The 23,634-nt window shown below is 36.4% G+C and overlaps 1 protein-coding gene across 1 annotated transcript in view; it reads left to right on the top strand.

Moving 5' to 3' along the window:
- LOC131860153 (uncharacterized) overlaps window positions 1-23,634 on the top strand; it is a 100,347-nt gene that overhangs the window by 27,342 nt on the left and 49,371 nt on the right. The window contains exons 2-3 of the mRNA XM_059214528.1: window positions 9,849-9,954; window positions 10,045-10,409. Of these exons, the coding sequence (XP_059070511.1) occupies window positions 9,849-9,954; window positions 10,045-10,409 (471 nt within the window). The remainder of the gene's footprint in view (window positions 1-9,848; window positions 9,955-10,044; window positions 10,410-23,634) is intronic.

Below are 23,634 nucleotides of genomic sequence, written 5' to 3'. Positions count from 1 at the left end.
ATACCGAGAACTTCCTTAGTGATGTATAGAAATAGGCACACAAGTATATTAACGAATCTGAAAGTACCTTTCCTTTCTCCTTTGATTTTCTTCAGATTATCAATCAATTCATCTTTTAACCATTCACATATGTCAATCTTAGTGTAACTGTTTACCATGTCATAAGCACTCTTGATGCATAAACTAGAAATAGAGTTTAATTTATTAGCATGTGTAGCTTTATATCCTAGAATCATGCTAATGAATCTAACATTTATATCTTTCATATCGTTAACTCTCAGGGATCTGCTATCATGGGTTGCACCGGTTAGGGTCATCACAGTGTCATTAGACACCTTCTTTCCCTTTTTTGGTCTGCTATCGGTGGAAGGTAAGCCAGTCACTGCCTTAACTGCTTTTGTAATCTTATGGATTGAGTCAAGCCAAAAGAATTCCCCATGAACTCTTCTAAGTACAATTCTTACAACTTCCTTGGGAAAATCAGGAATGCTAAGTATTTCCACAAAACCTAGGGTTTCAATTATCTTGTGTTCCAGTTTCACATTACCATTTTCATCACAAATTACAGTCCTATACATGCTCATGATTTCATCAACTCCTCGTTCCTCAATATGACAATGTATGTATATCCTAGGGTCTTCTGCATAAGCAACTCCTTTAGGAATTTAGAGAATGTTCCTAGGGTATCATCCTGCTTCGCTACTTCGGGTATGATCTTAAATATGGGCCTAGGGTGTTTAACCACTTCAATTATAGTAGGGTTTGCAATGAATTCAGGTGTAGAGGAGGAAGCCATTGTACAAATACCTTAATCTACCTTTAGGTTTGAATTCTTGAAAAGATATGCTTCACTTCTTGTTGTGGATGCCTTCACTCGGGTTTTCGTGCTCTCAAAAAAATTGAATGCTCGGTGAGTGAAAAAGAGTGAAAAAAACTTGCTTTATAATGTCATTTCCTTCAACTACCACAATAAATGTCTGTCAGTTAAGTGAAAACTTAACTCATCTACCGGTAAAGAAGCATTTCATCTTCTTACCATCAACCGAGGGTAAACTAGCATGATTTTCAATTTAGTGGCCATACCCCCAAGGGTTATCTCTTAGTTAGATGAAGGATCTCCTGCTGGTGGAGTGATACTCTGTTCTACCAGTGAGGGAATAACTTCATTAACATTCAGATCTGACTTTCTAATTCATTATTTTGAAAATTCTTCCTTTACCTCTTCAACCTTCTCTTTACTTTTCAAACTGGGTCCTTTGTTATTTGCCGGTAAAGTCTTACTTCTACAAAATTCTGCAATATGTCCAATCTTGTTACAAGCATAACAAGTCACATTGTTTTTCTCAATAGCTTTTATATATCCTATGTTGGTTTGTGTTCTGCATTGATTAGATAAGTGTCCAAATCTTCCACAAATATAACATCTTACATTCATTCTGTAATTTTCTGAATTATGACCAATTTTGTTGCATTTTTTACATTGATCAGTGGGTGCATTAGTGTTATGATAGTTTCTAGACCTACACTAATTTTCTCTATGACCATACTTGTTACAGTTAAAATATTTCCCATTAAATTTGCAGGCATTAGGTTGTCTTACCAGTTTACTGTGATCATAATTGTTTGTAGTACCAGAGCTTTCACCAACTTCCAAGCCAAGTCCATTAGTATCTCCATTAGGTTTTTGATTTTTCAACATATCATCAAGTTCTTCTTAACTTTTCTTGAATTTCTCCTTATGTTGATTTGCAGTAGCCAACTCATTTTCCAAAAAATCTTTCTATCTCATGAGTTCAGTTTTATCATGTTCCACATGAATTAGATCTGTCTTTAGCAAATCATTTTCATGACTGAGTCTTAGATTTTCATTTCCAGCATCATTGATTCTCCTAGCCAAGTCAACTCCATTCTTTTTTCTGTCTTCAATGTCCTTACAAAATCTCATAGTCATCTCTTGCATCTCATTCCTCAAGGTCATGTTTTCTTGCTTCAATTTGCTTACAAGATCATTAAGAGTTTCTTTTTCATCATCATCACTCTGTATCTTTTCATGAAGTTTTCTTCTTTTGTTTCTATCAATAGTAAGATTCTCCTGAATTCCTTGAATGATTTCCTGTGCAGCCTTCAGATCATCTTCAAGTTTAATATTCTTCAAGTTTTTTGCATCATAATCTGCAAGAGTTGTTTCCAATTGCTTTCTCAAATTATCCATCTATACGGGTGTCAGAATCTCCCTCAAGCTATTAGGATTTTGAAAAAAGAGGACTAAGCTCTGATACCAATTGTTAGGATCCCCAAAGATACTAAGAGAGGGGGGGGGGGTGAATCAGTATCTAACTAGTTAATAGATTTTTTGATCTTATTAAACAAATTGTATTCCAAAACAGTGTACCAGTTAACCAAAATTAATGCAGTAAATAAGAACAATAAGCACACCATAACACAAGATTTTTAGCGAGGAAACCCAATGTGGGAAAAACCTTGGTGGGATTTGTGACCCACAATATTCACTCACTGGCTAATAAATGAATATTATTTACAATAGGCACCTGAACATGCAGGAAAGCCAACTGCCTAAAGCTCACTACTTAATTACAAAAAGGGAAGTCTAATTGACTTACAAAATGGATTATATAAATCTAATATGATGTACTGCTTTAATTCAGCATCTTCTATGCCGGATTTAGTACCGGTTTAAGCTCATACAGTAACCAAAACCTTACTCCAAAATCTGCCTTAATATTCGCATAAGAATCTTCCCATATTTGCATCTATCTGCATCTCATAAAATGATCTACAAGATCTCATCTTATATATGAGTCATATTACAATTCGCCTTGTCGGCTTACAAAAATATATTACAATTAAATAAAAGATGTAATAAACAAAATCCTATCAGCTGGGGTGTCGGTTGATAAGTTGATACTTTGTCATGTTTTTATCATCAAAACTCTTAGGTTTTTGGTATCTTTTGGGTTGCATTGTGGTAGTTAAATATTGTGAATTGACTATATGTATTCCATTTGTTAAACCTAAACTTATGAAATCATGTTTGAACTTTTCCAGTCTATTCCTGCAGCCATGCCAATTTATTCCTACAGCCAAGTGATTTGTTCGTGTTGTTATGCTGATTATTTTGGGATAATGTCATATGTGAGTTAATGAATGTATTAATTAAGTAAAATACGTATGCATGTCCTTGTATGTTGTTTTTGTTTTAGCACAGATAATAAATGATGTTGCAGTGGATGTTCTCCTTTTGTGCAAGATAATTGAAGATCAAACTGAAGAGGAGCCTAGTAAGTGCAAGATATGGCATAATGAGAGCAGCCATACATCACTATGGGAATTTAACTCTAATGGGCAATGAATTCACCAAATATCACTACGGCATGCAAAGACTATGGTTTGGTTTAGATCCACATTTCTTACAACCAAGATCTAGTTATCTTCTTCATTTGTCAATCATCCACCTCTTCTTCTGGGTGTGATTTGAGTTGTCCATTGTAGTTGACCTTTTCTTTATAATAATCTCTTCCTTTTTCTTAGAGGTTAGACAGAATAGAAAGGAATAGAGCAGAGAATTTTGACAAGCATTCCAGAGTTTTTCTTTTAGAACATGTAATCATTTTCAGGAAGAAATGAATGAAAGATATGTTGTTCTGATCTATTAAAAGTATTTTGCTGGAAGCTTTATATCACTCATCCAAGGGGGCCCACTTGGTGAGTGATCTTGTATTTATGTTCATTGAAATTAGTTCTTCTTTAGTTGCAGTAGAAATTCATGCTTGGATTGCTCCTGCAGCCACTGGAAATAGATCCGCTGATTGTACATGCAGCCAAGCCAAAACAGAGTGATTTCTGTAATTTACATTAGATCATTTCAACATAGTTTTTATAAGCTTTCATGTAGCCTTCTATGATTTCCATTCTTGTCTTCCTTTTCTGCATAATGTTAGTTACTATAGCAATGTAGAATAGCCATTGAAGGAGCTTAGTGCATATATAGTGCAGACCCATTTCAAGTTTTACGTCCCTAGGTTGATAAATAAATGAACACCAACCATGAAAATAGTAACTTTACTAGATGAATTTCCAAACTTCGGATTGAGATTTCAATTAGAGTTATTATTATTATAGTTGGAGTGGACATTTTTGGTGTCGTTGCCGGGGATGGTGTCAAACTAAGAACCTTTTATGATTATTATAGATTCTAGTTAATTATTTGAAAATTTCATGAATCTGCATGCATAGCAGGAGAAGAGACCCTAGAGGTAGATTTCTGCCCACTCATCCTAATCATGCAGAAGATAATTTCCCAGATATAAATCCTTTTGCTGAACTTTACCAAGCCCCACAAAATTTGAATCTCCCTGAATCTGAATTTCTAGAAGGTATTCTGTAGTTCCTTTTTGGTCCACAAGAAGAAGAATTTCCTATAGTAACAACCCCCACAAGTCCAATGCAAGGGAATCCTCCTCCTGGTGGGAATAATCCACCACCACTACCAGGTCCAACATTTGAGTTTCCCATCTCTAATTAGCATGATAATGCTAACATCAAGAACATTCCAACATCTTCACTCCCTAAATTCTATGGGTTGGTAACACAGGATCCGGATACATTTCTATCTGAGTTTGATGTTCTCTATAGGAGTTTTGACTATACTACAGATACCCATAGACTCAAAAAAATTCCTACCACCTTGAAGGAATCATCCTTGAGATGGTTTATGACCTTGGGTAGTAGCACAATTAACACATGGGATGAGATGAAATGGTTGTTTCTTGCAAAATACAAAGATTATGATAGAGGTACTGATCGTCATGGGGATGATATCTTTAGAATGACACAAACTAAAGATGAGAGTGTTGAAGATTATTTGGAAAGGTTTATGTTTAGTGTCAAAAAGTCCAAGCATAGTACTCTCAATCAAGATTCCCTCAAATTGATATTTTTGAGGGGTATCAGTGATGAATGCACCAATTCCTTAGATCTTATGGGAGGAGGTGACATTACACAATCCACCTGGGCTCAAATAGGACAAATTTGCAAGAAGTATTCCAGATCTACTTCTAAGAAGAATAGGAGATTTAAGCCAGGGGCACCATTATCAGCATCTAGAACTAGAGTTTCTAGATTGGAACTTATTCATCTACTAAAGGACTTCAACGAGGACATTATAAACAATATGGCTACCCAGTTGGATACATTGGCAGCTATGAAGAAGCATGAGGAAGCTGATGCATTCCTTGCAGAATTTTGTCCTCATTGTAAACAATGGAAGAGAGATTGTAGATGTAAGATGGTTGCAAACGTGGAAGTACCTGACTTCAAACTAGTTCAAGGTGAGGATGAGAAAGTCTTCTATGTTTCTCAAAGAAGACCAAATTTTCAAAGACAAGGTATGCCACCCGATCCACTTTCTTTTTCTGGTTATAGTGGTAATTCTTATGCACCAAATAACTAATGGCAACCACAGTATTCTCAAAATTTTGGGAGCTATCCACATTGGTATGGGTCACAAGGCCAAGGGCAGCAATTTGTTAATCAAGTCCCATAGTGGCAGCAGCCACAGGGGAATTTGTATCCACCTCAGGGTCAAGGAAACCAGTTTCAAGGAGATTGGCAAACTACCTCTCAATGGAGGGGAAACCAATCATGGCCAACCCAATCTTCTGGATATCAGCCTCCTATTTAGCAGCCACAACCTCCAGCTTTAATGCCTCTTCCTGCAGCTACGACTGAACTGCCTAAACCAACACAGTTGCCTACTCAACCGTTGCCAAATAAAAATATCAAATCTCAACAACAACAAGCTTATTCAGCTGATGCTAATCAGTACCCAGCCTATTCTTTATCACTAGATGGCATTCAACTCTGATCTAGAACAACTTTACCTAATCCCTCTCATCCAATTATCACTGAGGTACAGGAGGAGCAAGAAATCTCAAATCTAACAACTACAATACCCCAGAATCAAATATTGCCACCATTTCCCCATAGATTGCAAGACAAAGAAGTTTGCACTGAACAATAGAAAAGCTTTGATATTATTGATCAACTAAAGCACATTTGTGTTAAAATTCTATTGTTGCAAGCAATAAAGGATGTCCCTATTTATAGTAAGGCATTGAGGGAAGCATGCCTAAAGAAACCTGGTAGGAAGAAAAAGGATCCACAAATAGTGCATGTTATGGGTCAATTGGCTGATACTATATTAGGTAAAATTGTCATTCCAAAGAATTCTGATCCAGGTAGTCATGTTGTGAGTATAGCCATTAATGGCAGTCAAATAAAAAAAAATTTGATTGATCTAGGGGCAGCCATTAATGTAATGACAAGGGAAGTAATGAAACATCTAAAGATTAATAGTTTAAGGGCTACACCCATACTTCTCCAACTTGCTGATGGCTCTATAGTGAGACTTGACGGTATCATAGAGGATGTAGTAGTTATTCTAGTTTCCTGGGAATATCCTATAGACTTTATGATTTTATCTCCAAAAGCAACATTGAGAAGATATCCGGTCATTTTGGGTAGACCTTGGCTTGTCACAGCTAATGCATATATTGGGTGTAGATCGAGGGACATGACTATTTCAGATGGGAATTCTGCAAAAACATTAGCCTTGTATTCTCCAGCACAACCACAACTTGACCAACAACAAGCTATTTGGCCTATCTTGGGAGAGGAATCTGAAGAAATTGACTCTATTAATCACCTTATGAAGATTAATCGAGGACCACTCATGCAGACATATGATGAGGAATCAATTCTTTATAAAATAATAATAAATGAATTTATAGAAAAGCTAAAATTGCAGGAATTGGTTCTGAATATTGCAGGTTTGGACTTTCCTGCAGCCAGTGATATCTTGCATACTCTATTGCCGCAGGAATTCTCTTTTTCTCATTTTTTTGATATAAACCAGATTGATCTTACTCTTAAGATATAGGTGGAATTGAATAAATATTTGAATATCAATAGAGATCTATCAGATACTCAAAAGGAGGGCCTTGTAGACTTGCGGAAACTCCATAAAAATGCTTTTGCATGGGATTACAAGGATATGAGTGGATTGATCCAACAATTTGAATTTACATAAAGGATGAGTGTTGCCCACTTAGACAACCTCAATGAAGAGTCAATCTTGCCTTGAAGGAGATAGTTAAAGAAGAATTATAGAAATTGTTGAAAGCTGGGTTTATCTATCTTATCTCTGACAATCAATGGGTATCACCTCTAGTGATAGTGCCTAAAAAAGGAGGCAAATGGAGGGTATGTGTTGATTATAGATATTTGAATTTAGCAACATGAAAAGATCATTTTCCATTGCCATTTGTGGATCAGGTATTGGATTCTCTTGCTGGTAAGAGATATTTTTCATTCCTTGATGGATTTAGTGGCTACAATCAGATACACATAGCCCTAGAGGATCAAGAGAAGACAACATTTACTTACCCATGGGGCACGTATGCATATTTTGTTCTTCCTTTTGGGTTGTGTAATGCTCCAACCACTTTTGAAAGAGCAGTGATCAGTATTTTTTATGATATATCTCAAGATATTATGGAAATTTACATAGATGACTTTACATCTTATGGTTCTGAATTTGATCAAGCATTGGGTAATTTGAAGAAATTTTTGTAGCGATGTGAAGACTACAATTTGTCTTTAAACAATGAGAAGTGTTTCATCATGATGGAAGAAGGAATAGTCCTTGGTCATCATATATCTGTACAGGGCATATAGGTGGATCCAATAAAGATTGAGGTCATTCAGCATATTAATGACCCTGTGAAGCAAAAATATGTTAGAATTTTTCTTGATCATGCTGGATACTACAGAAGGTTTATCAAAAATTTCAGTAAAATTGCAAGTCCCTTATATTCACTACTTACTAAAGATGCAGAATTTAAATGGACCCCAACATGCAATGAAGCTTTCTTAAAGCTTAAGCATTCTTTAACTCAAGCACCAGTTCTTAAAGGGCCAAATTGGTCTTTACCATTCCAAATCCATACAGATGCATCTGATTATGCAATAGGAGCAGTGCTAGGCCAAAGAATTGACAAATTAGAAAATGCAATATATTATATTAACAAGAATTTGTAGGGACCTGAATTGAATTACACAATTACTGAAAAGGAAATGCTAGCTGTCATATATGCACTTAACAAATTTAGACACTATATCACAGGGTATCCCATATTTGTGCATACAGATCATACTGCAATCAGATATCTCATGAATAAGCCATCAATCACTGGTAGATTAGCTCGCTAGTTATTGTTAATGCAGGAATTTGATATCACAGTTGTTGACAAGCCAGGGAAGTCTAATGTGGTTGCAGATTATCTTTCATGTCTTCAATTGCAGGAAGATTCTACAATAATAGATGACAATTTTCCAGGCGAACATTTGTTTCTCATATAGGCTCACACTCCTTGGTATGCTGATATTGCCAACTATCTAGCTACAGCTAATATGCCAATTTATTTCTCTCCTAAGGAAAAAAGGTTGCTAGTTGAAAAAAGTTTTAACTTTTCATGGATTATTGATTGTCTATTTTATACTGGACCTAACCAAGTCATGCAAAGATGTGTCAGAGAAGATGAAACATATGACATCCTGCATGCATGTCATGATGAACCATGTCATTTTGCTACCAAAAGAACAACACTAAAAATACTCAATACAGGATACTATTGACCCACATTACAAAAGGATGCAACTCAGTACACAAGGAAATGTGACAGATGTCAGCGAATGGGCAAACCTACAAAATCTGATGAGATGCCACTATATCCTCAAATATCAATTGCACCATTTGACAAGTGGGGATCAGATTTTGTTGGCCCAGTTGATCCAACTTCTAATGGCAAATCCTATATTTTGGTATGTGCAGACTATGTAACAAAATGGGTAGAAGCTTGAGCCATGACACATGCAAGAGATAATAAGGTGGCTGAGTTTCTCTATGAAGAGATATTTACAAGATATGGAGTATCAAGGGAAATTGTCTCAGACCAGGGACCTCAATTTACTTCAATATTGATAAAGGCTTTGGTCAATGAATACAATATAAGACACATGAAATCTACTCCATATCATCCACAGTCTAATGGACAGGTAGAAGTTAAAAATAGAGAGCTTGAGGCTATTCTTACAAAAACAGTGTCTGTTCACAAGAAAGATTGGTCTCATCGGCTTTCAGAAGCAATTTGGGCATATAGAACAACTTGGAAAACACCAATTGGTTTCATACCTTTTGAGATAGTTTATGATAAAACAACAATGATGCCTATTGAATTTGAGCATAAAACTTTGAGGACAACTTTTCAATTAAATAGGACATTGTCTGAAGGATAGAAAGAACGCATTCAGCAATTAAATGCTCTAGATGAATGGAGAAAGATAGTTGTTCAACAAACATAATTGACTCAAAATCAACAAGCAAAATGGCATGATAAATATATCCAAGAAAAGAAATTCAAAGTAGGTGACTAGGCACTTTTGTATGATTCCAGATATAAAGATGTTATGGGAAAGCTTCAAACCAGGTGGTTAGGTCCTTATGAGATAGAAGAAGTTTTCCAGAATTGAGCAATCCGTTTGTCCATAATTGATCCTGTTCGATTTAAACTCTTAGTAAATGGGCATGGTTGGTGAGTTAATGTTCCTAATTTATTATACCATCTCATTTCTACAAGTGCTAAGGAGACGTGGAAGAATGGAAATCTCTTTGTTAGCCATCATGGATTGGTTAAGCTACTTGTACAGTGGTCCCTGAGAGATGTTTCACAAATGGAATGGGGTGTATTTGAGGATATACAACAATTTAGGGTTGATGATGCCCCTGTTGCAGATAATTCGCCAGTTGAAGAAGAGAATGTTGCAGTTAATCCGCCTATTGAAGATGAGGGTTTGATTGTTGCTGAAGGAGCCACAGTTATTATGGAAGAAAATATTGAATCAGAACCAATTGAAGAACAACCCTCTACTTCTATTCAAAGAGATTTGCCAGTTTTGTGAAGGAAGGGAAAAGTGTTAGAAAGGGGTGAAATAAAGGAAGAATTTATTACCCAGTCGCAGGTAACTCAGATTCCTTCTACAGCCAAGAGGCGTAAGACAAGAATAAAAACTCTTGTAGCCATTCCAAAAATGTATGTAAGAAGAACACGAAGGAGGACACAGAAGACTCAACCTGTGGGTAATCTAGTAGAGGTTATTGCAGTAGAAACTTTGGAAGAAGTAAATGTTATGGAGGATGAGATTCAAGAAAAGGTTGTTGAGGATAAACTAGAAAATCTTGTGTCTGTGGCACTGCAATTTGAAGAAAATGTTGAAGATATTCTAGAGCAACCTGAGGAAAATATGGGAGATATGCCAGCTCAGAATGAGGAGTTTATTGAAGAAATCCCATGATCTAAGGTAGTACCTAGTAGACCTCCTTCATCCCTAAGTAGTTTATCTATTTCTTTAACATTTTATAGACAATGGGAAATAGAGAAGGATAGGTTGCAAGGGATTATTGATAAACAACAAAAAGAGATTGAAAAGAGAGATAACAAAATTGAGGAATTAGAGGCTAAGGTAGAAATAATTTATTATATGGTTCCTGAGTTGATGCAATGTAGGGAACCTCCAAGATTTTATGCAGTACATTTGAAAGAGCTGTATCTGAACTTCAAACTAAACCGCATTGTTAGGGACCTTAATCCTTCCTTAGAAACACCTGAAGAATTCTTTTTTGCTTATCAAACCTCTCCAACTGCTATGAATAATTTTCTATGTGAATTATATCTACATAACTATGTTTTACCTTCAAACAGGGAGTGGAATCCTTTATTGTATATTGGGGATATCCATATCAGAGCTTTAATGTCATGGATCCAAAATGAGATTATCATAGGGCCACAAGCCAGGGAGTATGAAAAATTAAAGCTTGACTGTCCATTGCCATTAAGAAGGGAATCACAAGCACCAAGAGTTCTTTATTATTATTGGAAAAAGTTACTAATAAGAGATGATGTTAGTAAAATAGTGCTTCCAATGAGAGAAGAAGTCTATCAAGCATATGAGCATTTGGTTCAAACTAGCAGGACAACTGCAATAGAAGGGTTAACTCAGCACTGGAATAATCTACCGAAACATTTAAAATAGAAGAACCTTACTTAGTACAAAATTTTCATGCAGCTATGCAAATAGCCCCCAGATACATACAGTTAGGCAGGGAGAAATCCAATAACTGGCTACCATTGATCTTTCAACCTCTGATCCTTATGTGGCCACTCTTGGCATGCCAGCCAATAGAGCAGAACTATGATGAAGTCATTGAAGAAACAACTAGATGGTCCAGGCTGGAAAAAATGAAAGGATTTTATTGGAACTTGGCTTCAGGGGGGATAGGTCAGGGCATTGTTGGTGATTTAAGGGTTACAACGAGAATCAAAAATTTTCCTTTTGCTACAGGATCAACAAACTCTTAAAGTTGGGGGGCATGATAAGTTGATACTTTGTCATGTTTTTATCATCAAAACTCTTAGGTTTTTGGCATCTTTTGGGTTGCATTGTGGTAGTAAAATATTGTGAATTGACTATATGTATTCCATGTGTTAAACCTGAACTTATGAAATCATGTTTGAACTTTGTCGGTCTATTCCTATAGCCAAGTGATTTGTTCCTGTTGTTCTGCGGGTTATTTTGGGATAATGTGATATGTGAGTTAATGAATGTATTAATTAAGTAAAATATGTATGCATGTCCTTGTATGTTGTTTTTGTTTTAGTGCAGATAATAAATGATGTTGCGGTAGATGTTCTCCTTACACACTTAAGAAATGAAGAATCGCGTATGAGATAACTGGAGATCAAACTTAAGAGGAGCTGAGTGAGTGCAAGATATGGCATAACCCGAGCAGCCATACATCACTATGGGAGTTTAACTCTAGTGGCTATTGAATTTTCAAAATATCACTATGGCATGCAAAGACCGTGGTTCGGTTTAGATCCACATTTCTTGCAGCCAAGCTTTAGTTATCTTCTTCATCTGTCAATCATTCGCCTCTTCTTCTAGGCATGATTTGAGTTGTCCATTGTAGTTGACCTTTTCTTTATAATAAGCTCTTTCTTTTTCTTAGAGGTTAGACAAAATAGAAAGGAATAGAGCAGAGAATTTTGACAAGCATTCCAGAGTTTTTCTTTTAGAACATGTAATCATTTTTAGGAAGAAATGAATGAAAGATATGTTGTTCTGATCTGTTATAAGTATTTTGCTAGAAGCTTGATATCACTCATCCAAGGGGGCCCACTTGGTGAGTGAGATTGTGTTTATGTTCATTGAAATTAGTTCTTCTTTAGTTGTAGTAGAAGTTCATGCTTGGATTGTTCCTGCAGCCACTAGAGATAGATCCGCTAACTATTCCTGCAACCAAGCCAGAATAGAGTCATTTTTGTTATTTACATTAGATCACTCTAGCATAGTTTTTATAAGCTTTCATGTAGCCTTCTATGATTTCTATTCTTGCCTTCCTTTTCTACATAATGTTAGTTACTGCAGCAATGTAGAATAGCCATTGAAGGAGCTTAGTGCATATATAGTGCAGACCCATTTCAAGTTTTACATCCCTAGGTTGATAACTAAATGGAAACTAGCCATTAAAATAGTAACTTTATCAGATAAATGTCCAAACTTTGGATTGATATTTTAATTAGAGTTATTATTATTATAGTTGGTGTGGACACTAGTAATCATCTTTGTTGTTGCCAGTAAACTATTTGCTGGTGTAGAGTCTGTCGGTGTCGGTGCTTGCCGGTGCTATAGGATTGCAAGGTTGCCATAAATGAAAATACCTTCAATCACCTACAATTTATCATTAGAGTGTGCATTTGCCAACACTCATCGGTGATGTCTCCTCACAAGTGGATAAGTGCAAATTGGAAAAGAGTCTATGAGCTAGACTATAGAATATTTATGGAAATGAGCCATGTACTACTGAATTGGATTGTGGAAGCATGAAGGACAACAATGTAGACACATGTGGAAGTGTTGATAGCAGATCGGTCAACTGCTGTAGTTTTGATGAAGAGGAAACTCATCTCTGAAGCTAAAAGAGGAAATGGAGAGCATCCAGAAAGACCTTGAGAAATAACAAAATAAGCTCAAGATAAGGATCTGGTATGATGGCAGTACTGAGGCCTTGGACAAAATGTTAAGTAAACAAAAACATTCCAAGTATACTGGAGGATTAGGATGTGATGTCGGTGAATGCTCTTCAAGCAAGGAGACCTCCCACAAAGATATTCAATTTTCCTCCTCAAATAAAAAGGGAAAAAGCCAAACCTTCACAGTCAAAGATACTCCCAGAAAGAAGGTTAACCTAAATTCAACTGGTGAAAACATGAAGAGGAAAGTTGGTGTTGCATGGAGATACAATGCAGATCTGAAAGGAAAAGGAAAGATGAGGGAAGATAGTGTTACTGGTAGCATGAATAGGAAAAGATCTCCTACCAGTAGAAGACAAAGAAATGTTGATGCCACCAAGTCAAGACATGCATGGCCGAAGAAGAGATCAGATGGAAGATCTGTAGAGAATGGACAACCCTGGATCCAATCCCAGAGAAGAAGAAATGCAGATGCCAAACTAATAAGAACACCTCATGTTTGGCAGAATAAATTTGTAAGTAATAAGCCTCTTTTCTCCAGTTATTGTTTTAGATGTAAAGATTATGGCCATAGGGCAAAAGAGTGTAAAATGAGGTCTAGGAATAGACAGAGTGTGCTTCCTAGGTATAATAAATTAGATGGATATAGATTTCATGCATATGAGCATAATGCATCTAGGGGAAGAAGCATGAATACCCCCTCTCCCAGTTTTGCAAATGATGTATGTTATAACTGCAATAGACTTGACCATAGAAGTTATGATTGTAGGAGGAAGAACTTGCAGTCTTATGGAAACCACAGGATTAATCATGCTCAGAGTGAGAGAAGTTGCAAGGGATATGAGCAGCATAGACCTGCATGGAATGTGAGGAGAAATGCTCCTGTACAATCAAGGAATTCAAGAAAACCGGTAACCAGCCAAAATGGCATGGTCAGAAAAGGAAGAGAAAACTGGTATGTTAGAAGGTTCCCCAGTCATGAGATTGACATGGATATTGTATGTCACTGTAACACTATCTATAGAGAAAGGACCAATGAGGAGAGGAAGGTAAATCCTAGTGCCAAGATTGTAGATGTGGAAAGGAAAGAAATCAAGCAAACATGGAGGAAGAAGCCAAAAGATAAGAGCATGAACTGACACTATGCATTCAATGCACAAGTTATATCTCCTAAGGCCTAAAGGAGATGTAGGATCTTAGGGGGAGTAATGCACTGAACCTATCATTCACCTCCTCAATGATGAAGGCAATAGGTAAGAACATGTTGCTGATGGTATGAAGGAAGAAAACGAGAAGGTTAGCGTGTGTAGAAGCTAAATTGACCACACACCCACATATCAGAGCTGAATCACTATTGTTGTATCAATGTATGACAAGATAATAATTGGAATCAGATACAAAGTGACACAGAATGTCAGGAGTCATAGGAAGGTGCTCTAGTAGTGATAGTGGATAAGTACAGGAAATTGGATCATATCATAAGTTGTGGTGGATAAAATGGAACTGAAAGATCATAAGTTGATCACAGTTGCATAGCTCAATCGGCATGGAGGAAATTGGAGCCTCGGTATTAGAACTCACTAGAGATGAGGATCTGAGATGTACGACTCAAGGGAGTTCAAGTGGCTATGATGCAAAGTCGGGATGCTTGAACTTGGAAGAGTAAGTGCACTGACTACCCAAAACTATAGATGATGAAACGTTACAGTAGGAATACCCAGAAAAATTTCATTGTAAAGGGTATCTACCTATCATTTGGTTGGTTGTATTTGTAGTACAATCACATTTGAATCCTCAAGAAATTTGGGATCAAAAGAGAGGTGATGTAGTTTGACTGGTAGGTGAGTAGTGTTCACTGACACATCCCGCTGCAATTGAGTATTTTAACAAATGGTATAAAATTTGCATTCTCAATTGGTGTCAGTTGATGGTCGAGTCCTCTATCTCAAGTGTTGTGACTTGAGAAAATGTAACAAAATGCAACAATTGGTATCAAAGAAGGAGAGACATCCGGTAAAGACAAAGGGGGAGAAAGAATTATGTCAATGCCTGGAAAATAGAAGGAGGAATGATACCCTGACAGTGCCCTTTGCCATTTTTGTCAAAGGGGGAGAAGGTTTTGTAGTATATAGCATACTACATATGTTGAGAATCCATGGCTTAGAGAAAGGGGGAGAATTCTAATATATAGCATACTACATATGTTGAGAATCCATGGCTTAGAGAAAGGGGGAGAAAGATTATGTAGTATGTCGGATACTACATGAGTTGACATCAATGCCAAAGGGGGAGATTTTTGGCATTGGGTTGTCATTGATGTCAATCGGTATGGGATGTTTACTGGTATGAGAGATGCATGTGCAACACTGTCATGAAGGAGTACAGAATGAGATATCTTGGATATCACCTTGTGTTACAGAACACTAGTAACGTAAGGAAGATGATCACTGGAGTCACTGGTACACAAATTTGTGCCTGACTTGTGTGGATGGAATGGTAAGGTTACTGATACTAGCACAATGTATCACCAACAAGAAGAGTATGTCAACTGGCAAGTGAAGTGTTGACAATGAACAAAATGCTTGGATGGTGTTTATGATGAAGAGGTAGAATGTTACCTGAATCACATCAACACCAGAAGAGAAGAATGAATAGGTCACCGGAATGTTGTGACTTTACATAACAGCAAGACTCCCACCGGATGAAGAATGCAATCACTATATGAAGAGATGAATGACAGTGAATGTACTCACACCGCATCTAATGGTGAATTGAGGGAATGTATTAAGTGCATGAGATTAGGAATATGTCCTGGACTGACAGAGAAGGCAAGTTAAATTGCCGGAATAGATGGAGTGTGATGTGTTTGTCATCTTGACAAAATAGTTGTGATATGGTCTGAGCTGATCAAGGAGAAGGCATGGTTGAGCAAATACAAATAGAAGAATGTGGCCTGACTAAAGATGGATTCTAGTGAATGTTGATGGCAGAGTGTCATCAAGAGGTTTTATCGGTAATATGGACAAGGTGCAGATGCAGAAGACTTCCCATTTTGTGGAAATGTGCATGTTTTGGATATACATGTCTAGCAACTGGTTAAGGGGTTTTTCTAGCAGTTCAACTAAGTGCAGACATGAAGGTTAACCAGTTGAGTGTGAGATACTGGCACGGTTAGTAAACTGATAGAGAAGAGAAATTGGTAGAGTGTTTGGTTGGTGATCCTATCTAGACCGACATGAAGTGTCAAGCTGGTAGTTGGTCGACTGGGATGCCACATGGAGTCAAGGTGGTGGACCTACATTTGGATGTAGTTGTAGAGTTGGTCAACATTAATGGAAGTTCCCTCAAATCACAGGACGCATTGCAAAGTTGTTGTAGAGGTTTGTGGCTTGAGGTCTGGAGGATAACTTAGAGCCAACTAAGAGTGATTGAGGAGATCGAGGCAGATGAAGGAAACAATAATACCAATCTTGATGGTTGACCAAGAAAACAACAAATAAAGGAAAAAGAAGATCACCAGAGATAGAAGGCATGGTCAAGAAGGTAAGTTAATTGCGGAATTGTATAGTTAGCTATCTAGGTGATCAGATCAAGAAAGATTTGATTGGATTTGGTTTGCCTCAACGGTGATGAGGAAATCCTAACTCCCTAGATTTTGAATAGGCTTTTGGCGGGAAAACTAGTCTATAAATATGCAAGCCAAAAATAGAGATGGTTGCCACTGGATAAGAGAGTAGAGTTGTTGAATGGAAGAAGAATGTGTTGTTGTGAAGTGATTAAGTGTTACTTTTGCATGTGAGAGCAAATCAGCCAAGTGCTCAACGAGTATCTAAGAAGAGCATGAGAGTGAGGGAAAATCAGGTTGAAGTGTTGAACCGGTAGCAGGGAAGAATCGGTAGTGTCCATACCAATAGAGAAAAAGTGAAGGAAGCTGCAGAGTAGGCAGACACAGAATCGACAGAGTGTTGTACCAGTAAAGAGCAAAATAGTGAGGAAGAGATCAAGTGGAGCAAAACGTGAGTAGAGATGAACTGGTAGAGTTTACCGGTAGTGAAGTAGTAGATGAGAGAAGTAGGAGAAGTGTACTGGTGTAGCAGAGAAGGTATCTCACTAGTAGAGTATGGCATATGAAATGGATGCAGGATTCACTTGTGACAAGATAACTACTTTTGCAATGTATGTTTTAATTGTGATCACTAAGTTGTAGCTTGGCATAGGGGTTGTAGCTCCTTTGGGTTGTAGCCCATAAACAAGTTAGGGGTTGGTTCTCCTTGGGTTGGTGCCCTAAATCAGGGGTTGGTGCTCCTTGGGTTAGTGCCCTAAATTAGGGGTTGTAGCTCCTTGGTTTGGTGCCCTAAACATTGTAACAGAGATATGAATGTGAGGCTGGATTGGAGTAGAAGACTCTAGCAAAATTGCTCACTAAGGTTTTTCCCATCTTGGGATTTCCTCATATATGTTGGTGTTATGTGATGTCCCCTTGTGTGATTGCATTTGTGTTGGTCTCCCCACTAACCGGTAAGTCTGCATTGTCTTAGATCACATAACTGGTATACACACCTAGGATAGCTAAAGGGAAAAAGTTTGAGAACCACTTATTCACCCCCCTCTCAGTGGTGCATTGTGTCTAACATGAAGGAATGAGAAGTAGACCATTCCACAACACACATAAATGGTTAAATCCACACATTACAACTATTACAAATTTTGGACCCAAAACATGACTCACGTGCTACATCAAAAAAATGCTACACATTCCTAAATTTTGGACTTAATTCGGACCCCAACATCATTACCCAAAACATCAAAAATAAGAATAGAACCATGATACACATGAATACCATCAATCAACACCATATCTGATAACCAAAAAGTATTTGGATTATCAACAACACATCTAAACACATCACCTATGTTGAAACACATCTTCTGAAGCATAAAATATTTTGGGAACACATCTTTTGGATCATCAATACCAAGAACATCAATGACAACCATTATGTTGATATAAATGACAACCACTCATAATCATCAATACCATATCTACAATACTATTTTGCCACAAGGGCATAAAAAGCTACTTAAGCATCCTCTTTAGTATCATTGAGCCAATGGTACCTAATGAAGATGGTTTTGAAAATGAATTAGAACCCTTAGACTTTTTGTAATCCTTCTTGATTTTTTCAACAAGAATCAAGTCATCTTCCACTTCAATGGTTAAAGTTTGTGCATGCACTAAGTCTCTTACAGGTGCTCTTCTTTACAAGAAACTTACCTTTGGTAGTTAAGCATTGACAAAAAAATATTTGAGGTTCTCTAGAGTAGGATGAGTAGTGGTTGGGATACGGTTCTTCAACTCGTTGAACTTGGCAATGAAATCCTGCATGGGTTCATGGAGTTTCTTTCTCATCTAAGTGAGCTAAGTCAAAAGAGCATGTGTATTCTCCACTAGCTTGAACCTTTCTTAAAATTAGGTCTTTTGTGTATCCCAATCAGTGATAGTATGTGGTTCCAAATGATATAATCAATTTGTTGCAACGCCTTGTAATGTTTCAACAAAAAGCCTCACTTAGACATCTTCATGCTCCACACCAAGGATACCACATCCAATATAAAATTTAGTGATATTCTCATCTAGATGTTGTCTTCCATCTCCATAAAACTTCAAAATATTCTTTCATGAACCTTGTGGAAGTGGATGCAAGGGTGAAGCTAAGTTAAAAGGGCCAAAGCTTTCCCCCAAGGACCTTGGGCACCTTGAGTGCCTAGAGTAGCCATAATTATTGGTTGGAAAGGTGGAATAACAAACCTTTGAACTTATGGTAAAACCAAAGGCTTGATAATACTAGAGGCTTCACTAGGTATAGGAGACCTCGAAGTAACACAAGAAAAACTTTTGGTACGTTGGACAAGAGATCGTGGTCTAGCAAGAAGAAAATAAAAGTTACACTTTTGCAATAGTTCAAATGTAGAATCAATGACACCTTGATTTCTCCTTCCACATGTGTATCTCCTTTCTTCCAAAGTAATATATCAGAAATATAATAAACCAATGACAAGGACAAGATATACTTCAACCAAAGTGATGAGCGCTTGGTTGGGTGCTCATGTCCCCAACAAAATTGCCAAAAACTATTGGCTGAAAATTTTTTAAATTGGTAAGGTTTACAAAATGTGGGTTTAAGCCACATTGTTTGAAATTATATCTCTCCTCATAAAGGGGAGGTTGTCTTCTTATTTCCTTTCTAATAAGGAACTAGTATCTATTCTAAAACAACTATCTATTCTATCCAAGGCTATTACAATCATTCAATTCTCTCTTTTAGAATGAATTTTTCCTTATTCTCTGATTTTAGAATTAGGGGTTCTACTTCTTTAAATACTTTAAAATTTCAAGACACTCGTATGAGTAACAATAACCAATAAAGAGTTAATCTGAATGATTGAACAACCTAACTATGTACCGGTACAATGTATACAATTCAAAAACTTGTGTAGCACAAAGACTTCCACCATTTCTTATCTAAGTTAAAAAACAAGGATAACAATATATTGAATAAAAAATACTTTCAAATATAATATCACCTAAAACATCTGAGAGAAAATTTGTAGCTCAAAGACTTATCAAAATTTTCTATCTCTTGACTCTGACTTCTAACATCTAAACTTGATATTATAGCTCAAGGACTTTCAGATATCAAATTGAAATTTCTTTTGAAACTCACAACAATAACACTATAATTAAAATTATTCAAGTTCATATAATTGCATTGACATAAGAACACTACACTCATATGAAGTAATTCTTCAACATAAAGTTTGAAGGCATAGTTGCTCCTTTATTCACTTAAAAAATGCTTCACAAAATAAGCACAAAGTTTCAAAATGCTACACAATTTGAAAAAGTTTTGTTACAAATACTAAAATATATTATTTACAATGAGCACCCTCATATATATAGGAGAGGTTCTATGAGAAAAATTAGGAAAAAACTCAACTAACTATGACTAAGTCAAAAGCAGAGTTTTATTTGACTTAGGACTTGTGCAATCCTACATGCAAAAATGTATATACAAAATAACACCTGAAGTGGCAATTACCAACTAAAAAAATGCACCTACAACTAAAAAGTATGAAAAATAAATAAGTGTCATTAGACACTTCTTGTTGATCTAATTTAAAAAACTCTTCAAATTTTTGCAAAGCGATCTTCATCTAGGACTCATCAAGACCTTGAGTCTAACTGGTGATGACCTCGACCCAAGTAATAGAATCTCCCAACCAATATATCTTTTCTTGTGTTTCTCTAGGAGAGATCCTAATTTTTCTATAATAACTTGAAGATCTACTTGTTTGTCAATCAAGAATATGGAAAAATCCTCCTTACCAACTTTTGAACTGACTAGAAAACTGAATTCCTTGATGATCGTATCCACATGAAGAGTCTTTTGATTTTCATCTAGAAGTGTGCGTGGGAACTCTAATATTTTCTCCATAATTTATTTTCCTGTATCCACACACTCCTTTTGTGCTTTTCATGTATCTTTGATGAGTCTTTCTAGGGTATTCATCAGATGTTCTCTTCTTCTGAAGGTCTTTTTTAAGCATACATATGTAATGATACATGAAATCATCATTGAATCTCCTATACTGATGCAAACTATTTTTTACAACTAGCATGGAGTAGTACTCCTGAACAAGAACCTGTCTTCTATGTCCCTCTATGGACAAACCTAGAAAGTGCCTCATTAATGTTGCATCATACACTAAGTAGGAACTGATATAAAACTTCATAATGGTTGATACTTTGATGAGCTAGTCACATAGTGCATCACTTATCTGTTTTCCCCACTATATCATTTCCTTGTTCTTTCTGATGACATAGATGTATTGATATATGTATCCATTCATGGTATGTATTGCAAATAGGGAGACCTTTTACTCTAGTAAGAAGAGTAACCAAATCATTTACCTCCTCAATGAAGTCACTACAGTTAGGCCATCTAGCAATGTTGGGCCTTGGAGTGTTCAACCAATTATCATTCATTTTTCTTCAGCACTTATCTGAGTGTTTCTCATAATAGGTTTGGGTTCTCTACATGTCAATGTCAGCATACTTCCCTATGTTTGTACATTTGAAGATAGTGTTGAAGAAATTTTCATTCAACTCAATGATATTTTTACCATCTTCATCTTTAACACTTCTGCTAAAATAGGATCAAAATGGTTGGCCATTACAAGCACAAATTCTAGATTTTGTGTAGACATAAGAAAGGCTAAAACCAAGTGGATACTGTTGTTGATGGTTGACTCCATTTTATAGTATTAAGATGGCTCTTTGACCCTTATGAGAAGCTCCTCCAAATCCACATGACCTATTTTGGTCTCTCTAATACTATCAAAGTTGGACGACACTAAAGAAAGTGAAAAAATGGGATGATGATCTTTCTTCTTGAGTTTAATATTTCTCTTACTAGGAGATGGCTCTGTCATTTGTTAGGAACTTGAAACAACAACATCTGGTAGAACAAGCCTTAAAGATGTTGGCATTTGCATGAAAATTGCATTAATAAAATGTTATGTTAGCATTGATATCAATTAACCAGTAATGATGTTGTTATAATATTGTTTTCGTAGGAAGAGCTAGTGAAGGGAACTGTAACCAGTAGGTGAATTTGTGGAGGAGACCGGTATTTCTATGAAATGAAGAGGTGAACTGGTAAACTCTACCTATTGATATGATAAACCCTAACCGATGAAGTTTTGTGAACTGGTTGTATTGGTTTATGATCTAATGATGAGCAGTAATGATTATGACACGTATGCATGTTATATGAGAAGAGTTTCAAATGGATTTTGGTATGTAGAGATAACGGTTTTTATCTTGGGAATGAGAAAGTTCATTGCATGTAATGTAAATCACATGATGAGTTACAGAGTTTGATGAAGCGATGATCAAGGAGCAGTCAAGGTTATCTTGAATGATGTGTAGTGATTGTTATGTAATCTAATGGTCATACTTGAACCGATTTGTTTGTAATCTCTATGAGAGAATTAGGTTTGTGATGTGCTACTGACCTATTGTTTTGTTTATAAGGTCAATGAGTTGTTTTGTTGAAGAGTTGGTAATTTGTAGTTGAGAGTAAGAGAGTGTGGTTTTTGAACCATATGATGTATTTGCAGTATGTGTAAAGGTAGATAGGAGCATGAAAAGGATCTAAACAAGCAAGCATAGTGCTATTCAAATAGATCAACAAACCCCTGTTGTTTTCTAACAAATACAACAGTCAAATCCCCTAACTGGTAAGCTCTAACAAGCTTAGTGTTATTCAAATCTTCTAACCAGGTGGTCCATTAGCTTGGATTTTAAATCCTCTACCGAGGTTACTCCTTATAGGGTATTTCTTCTAATACGGAATTATAGCTAATCCCTTAACCAGGTGGTCCCTAACAAGATCTGTTCTTAATAGGACTTTTTGTAAAGCTTTAACATGCTTGGCTGCTAACAGGGTGAACTTCAGAATAGTTCAAAATACTTGTGGGTATTCATCCCCACCGTGGTTTTTCCCATTTGGGTTTCCACGTCAAAAATATTGTGTCAAGTGGTGAATGTTTTTGTGGTTATGTTTACTATGGTTGAATTGCTTAACTACTAAATCCACTTTGATATGTTATGCTAACCGGCAGCAATCTAAAATATGTTTTAACTACTGTTAGTAAAGTATTTGAATGATTCAATTAAATGGTTTGAGAGTTTCAAAGATATTTTACTATTAGTCTATTATAACTCTCAACCGGTTTAACTTGTCAATATTATTGCATTTGAAGTTTAGTGTTTAACCAATTAGTTTATATTTTTCTTTGAGAGGTTGATTTTGAGATTGGTGAAAGTTTATATCAGTTTTCTATCTACTGATTCACACCCCCCCCTCTCAATAGTTGACCAGATCCTTATTCTTTCATCATACCATCAATTGGTATTAGAGCATTTCAAGTCCTCTAAGGTCTAAGCCTAACAACTTGAGGTAAAGATCTTGTAGAACATGAGGAAGGAAGGAAGGTCCAAAGTTTAATAGAGATAACTACAAGATATGGAGTGAGAGAATGAAAATTTATATCAAGAGTCTAGGAAGTCAATACTAGGAACATGTTGGTACTCAATATGTTGCACCTAGTGGGATTATGATTGATGATCAGAAGAAAGAGAAACAATAAAACATTCAAGCATTGGAGACCATTATCAGTTCTTTGTCTGATGCAGAGTATGTAGATGTCCATGGTCTAGAGATAGCATATGAGGTATGGAAGAAACCTAAAGAGATCTATAGCGGTGATGAGAATGTGAAGATTGCCAAAGAAGAGAGTCTGAGAGGAAAATTTGATGACATGCAGATAGCTAAAGGTGATAATATACAATAGTATGGTCAGAGGATCAAAGAGATAGTTGGTGAGATCAAGAGTGTTG

This window comes from Cryptomeria japonica, chromosome 11, assembly GCF_030272615.1.
Source record: "Cryptomeria japonica chromosome 11, Sugi_1.0, whole genome shotgun sequence".
NCBI classification, from domain to species: Eukaryota; Viridiplantae; Streptophyta; class Pinopsida; order Cupressales; family Cupressaceae; genus Cryptomeria; species Cryptomeria japonica.
The sequence above is the reverse complement of the archived record's forward strand: the minus strand, read 5'-3'. Positions and strand labels throughout refer to the sequence as shown.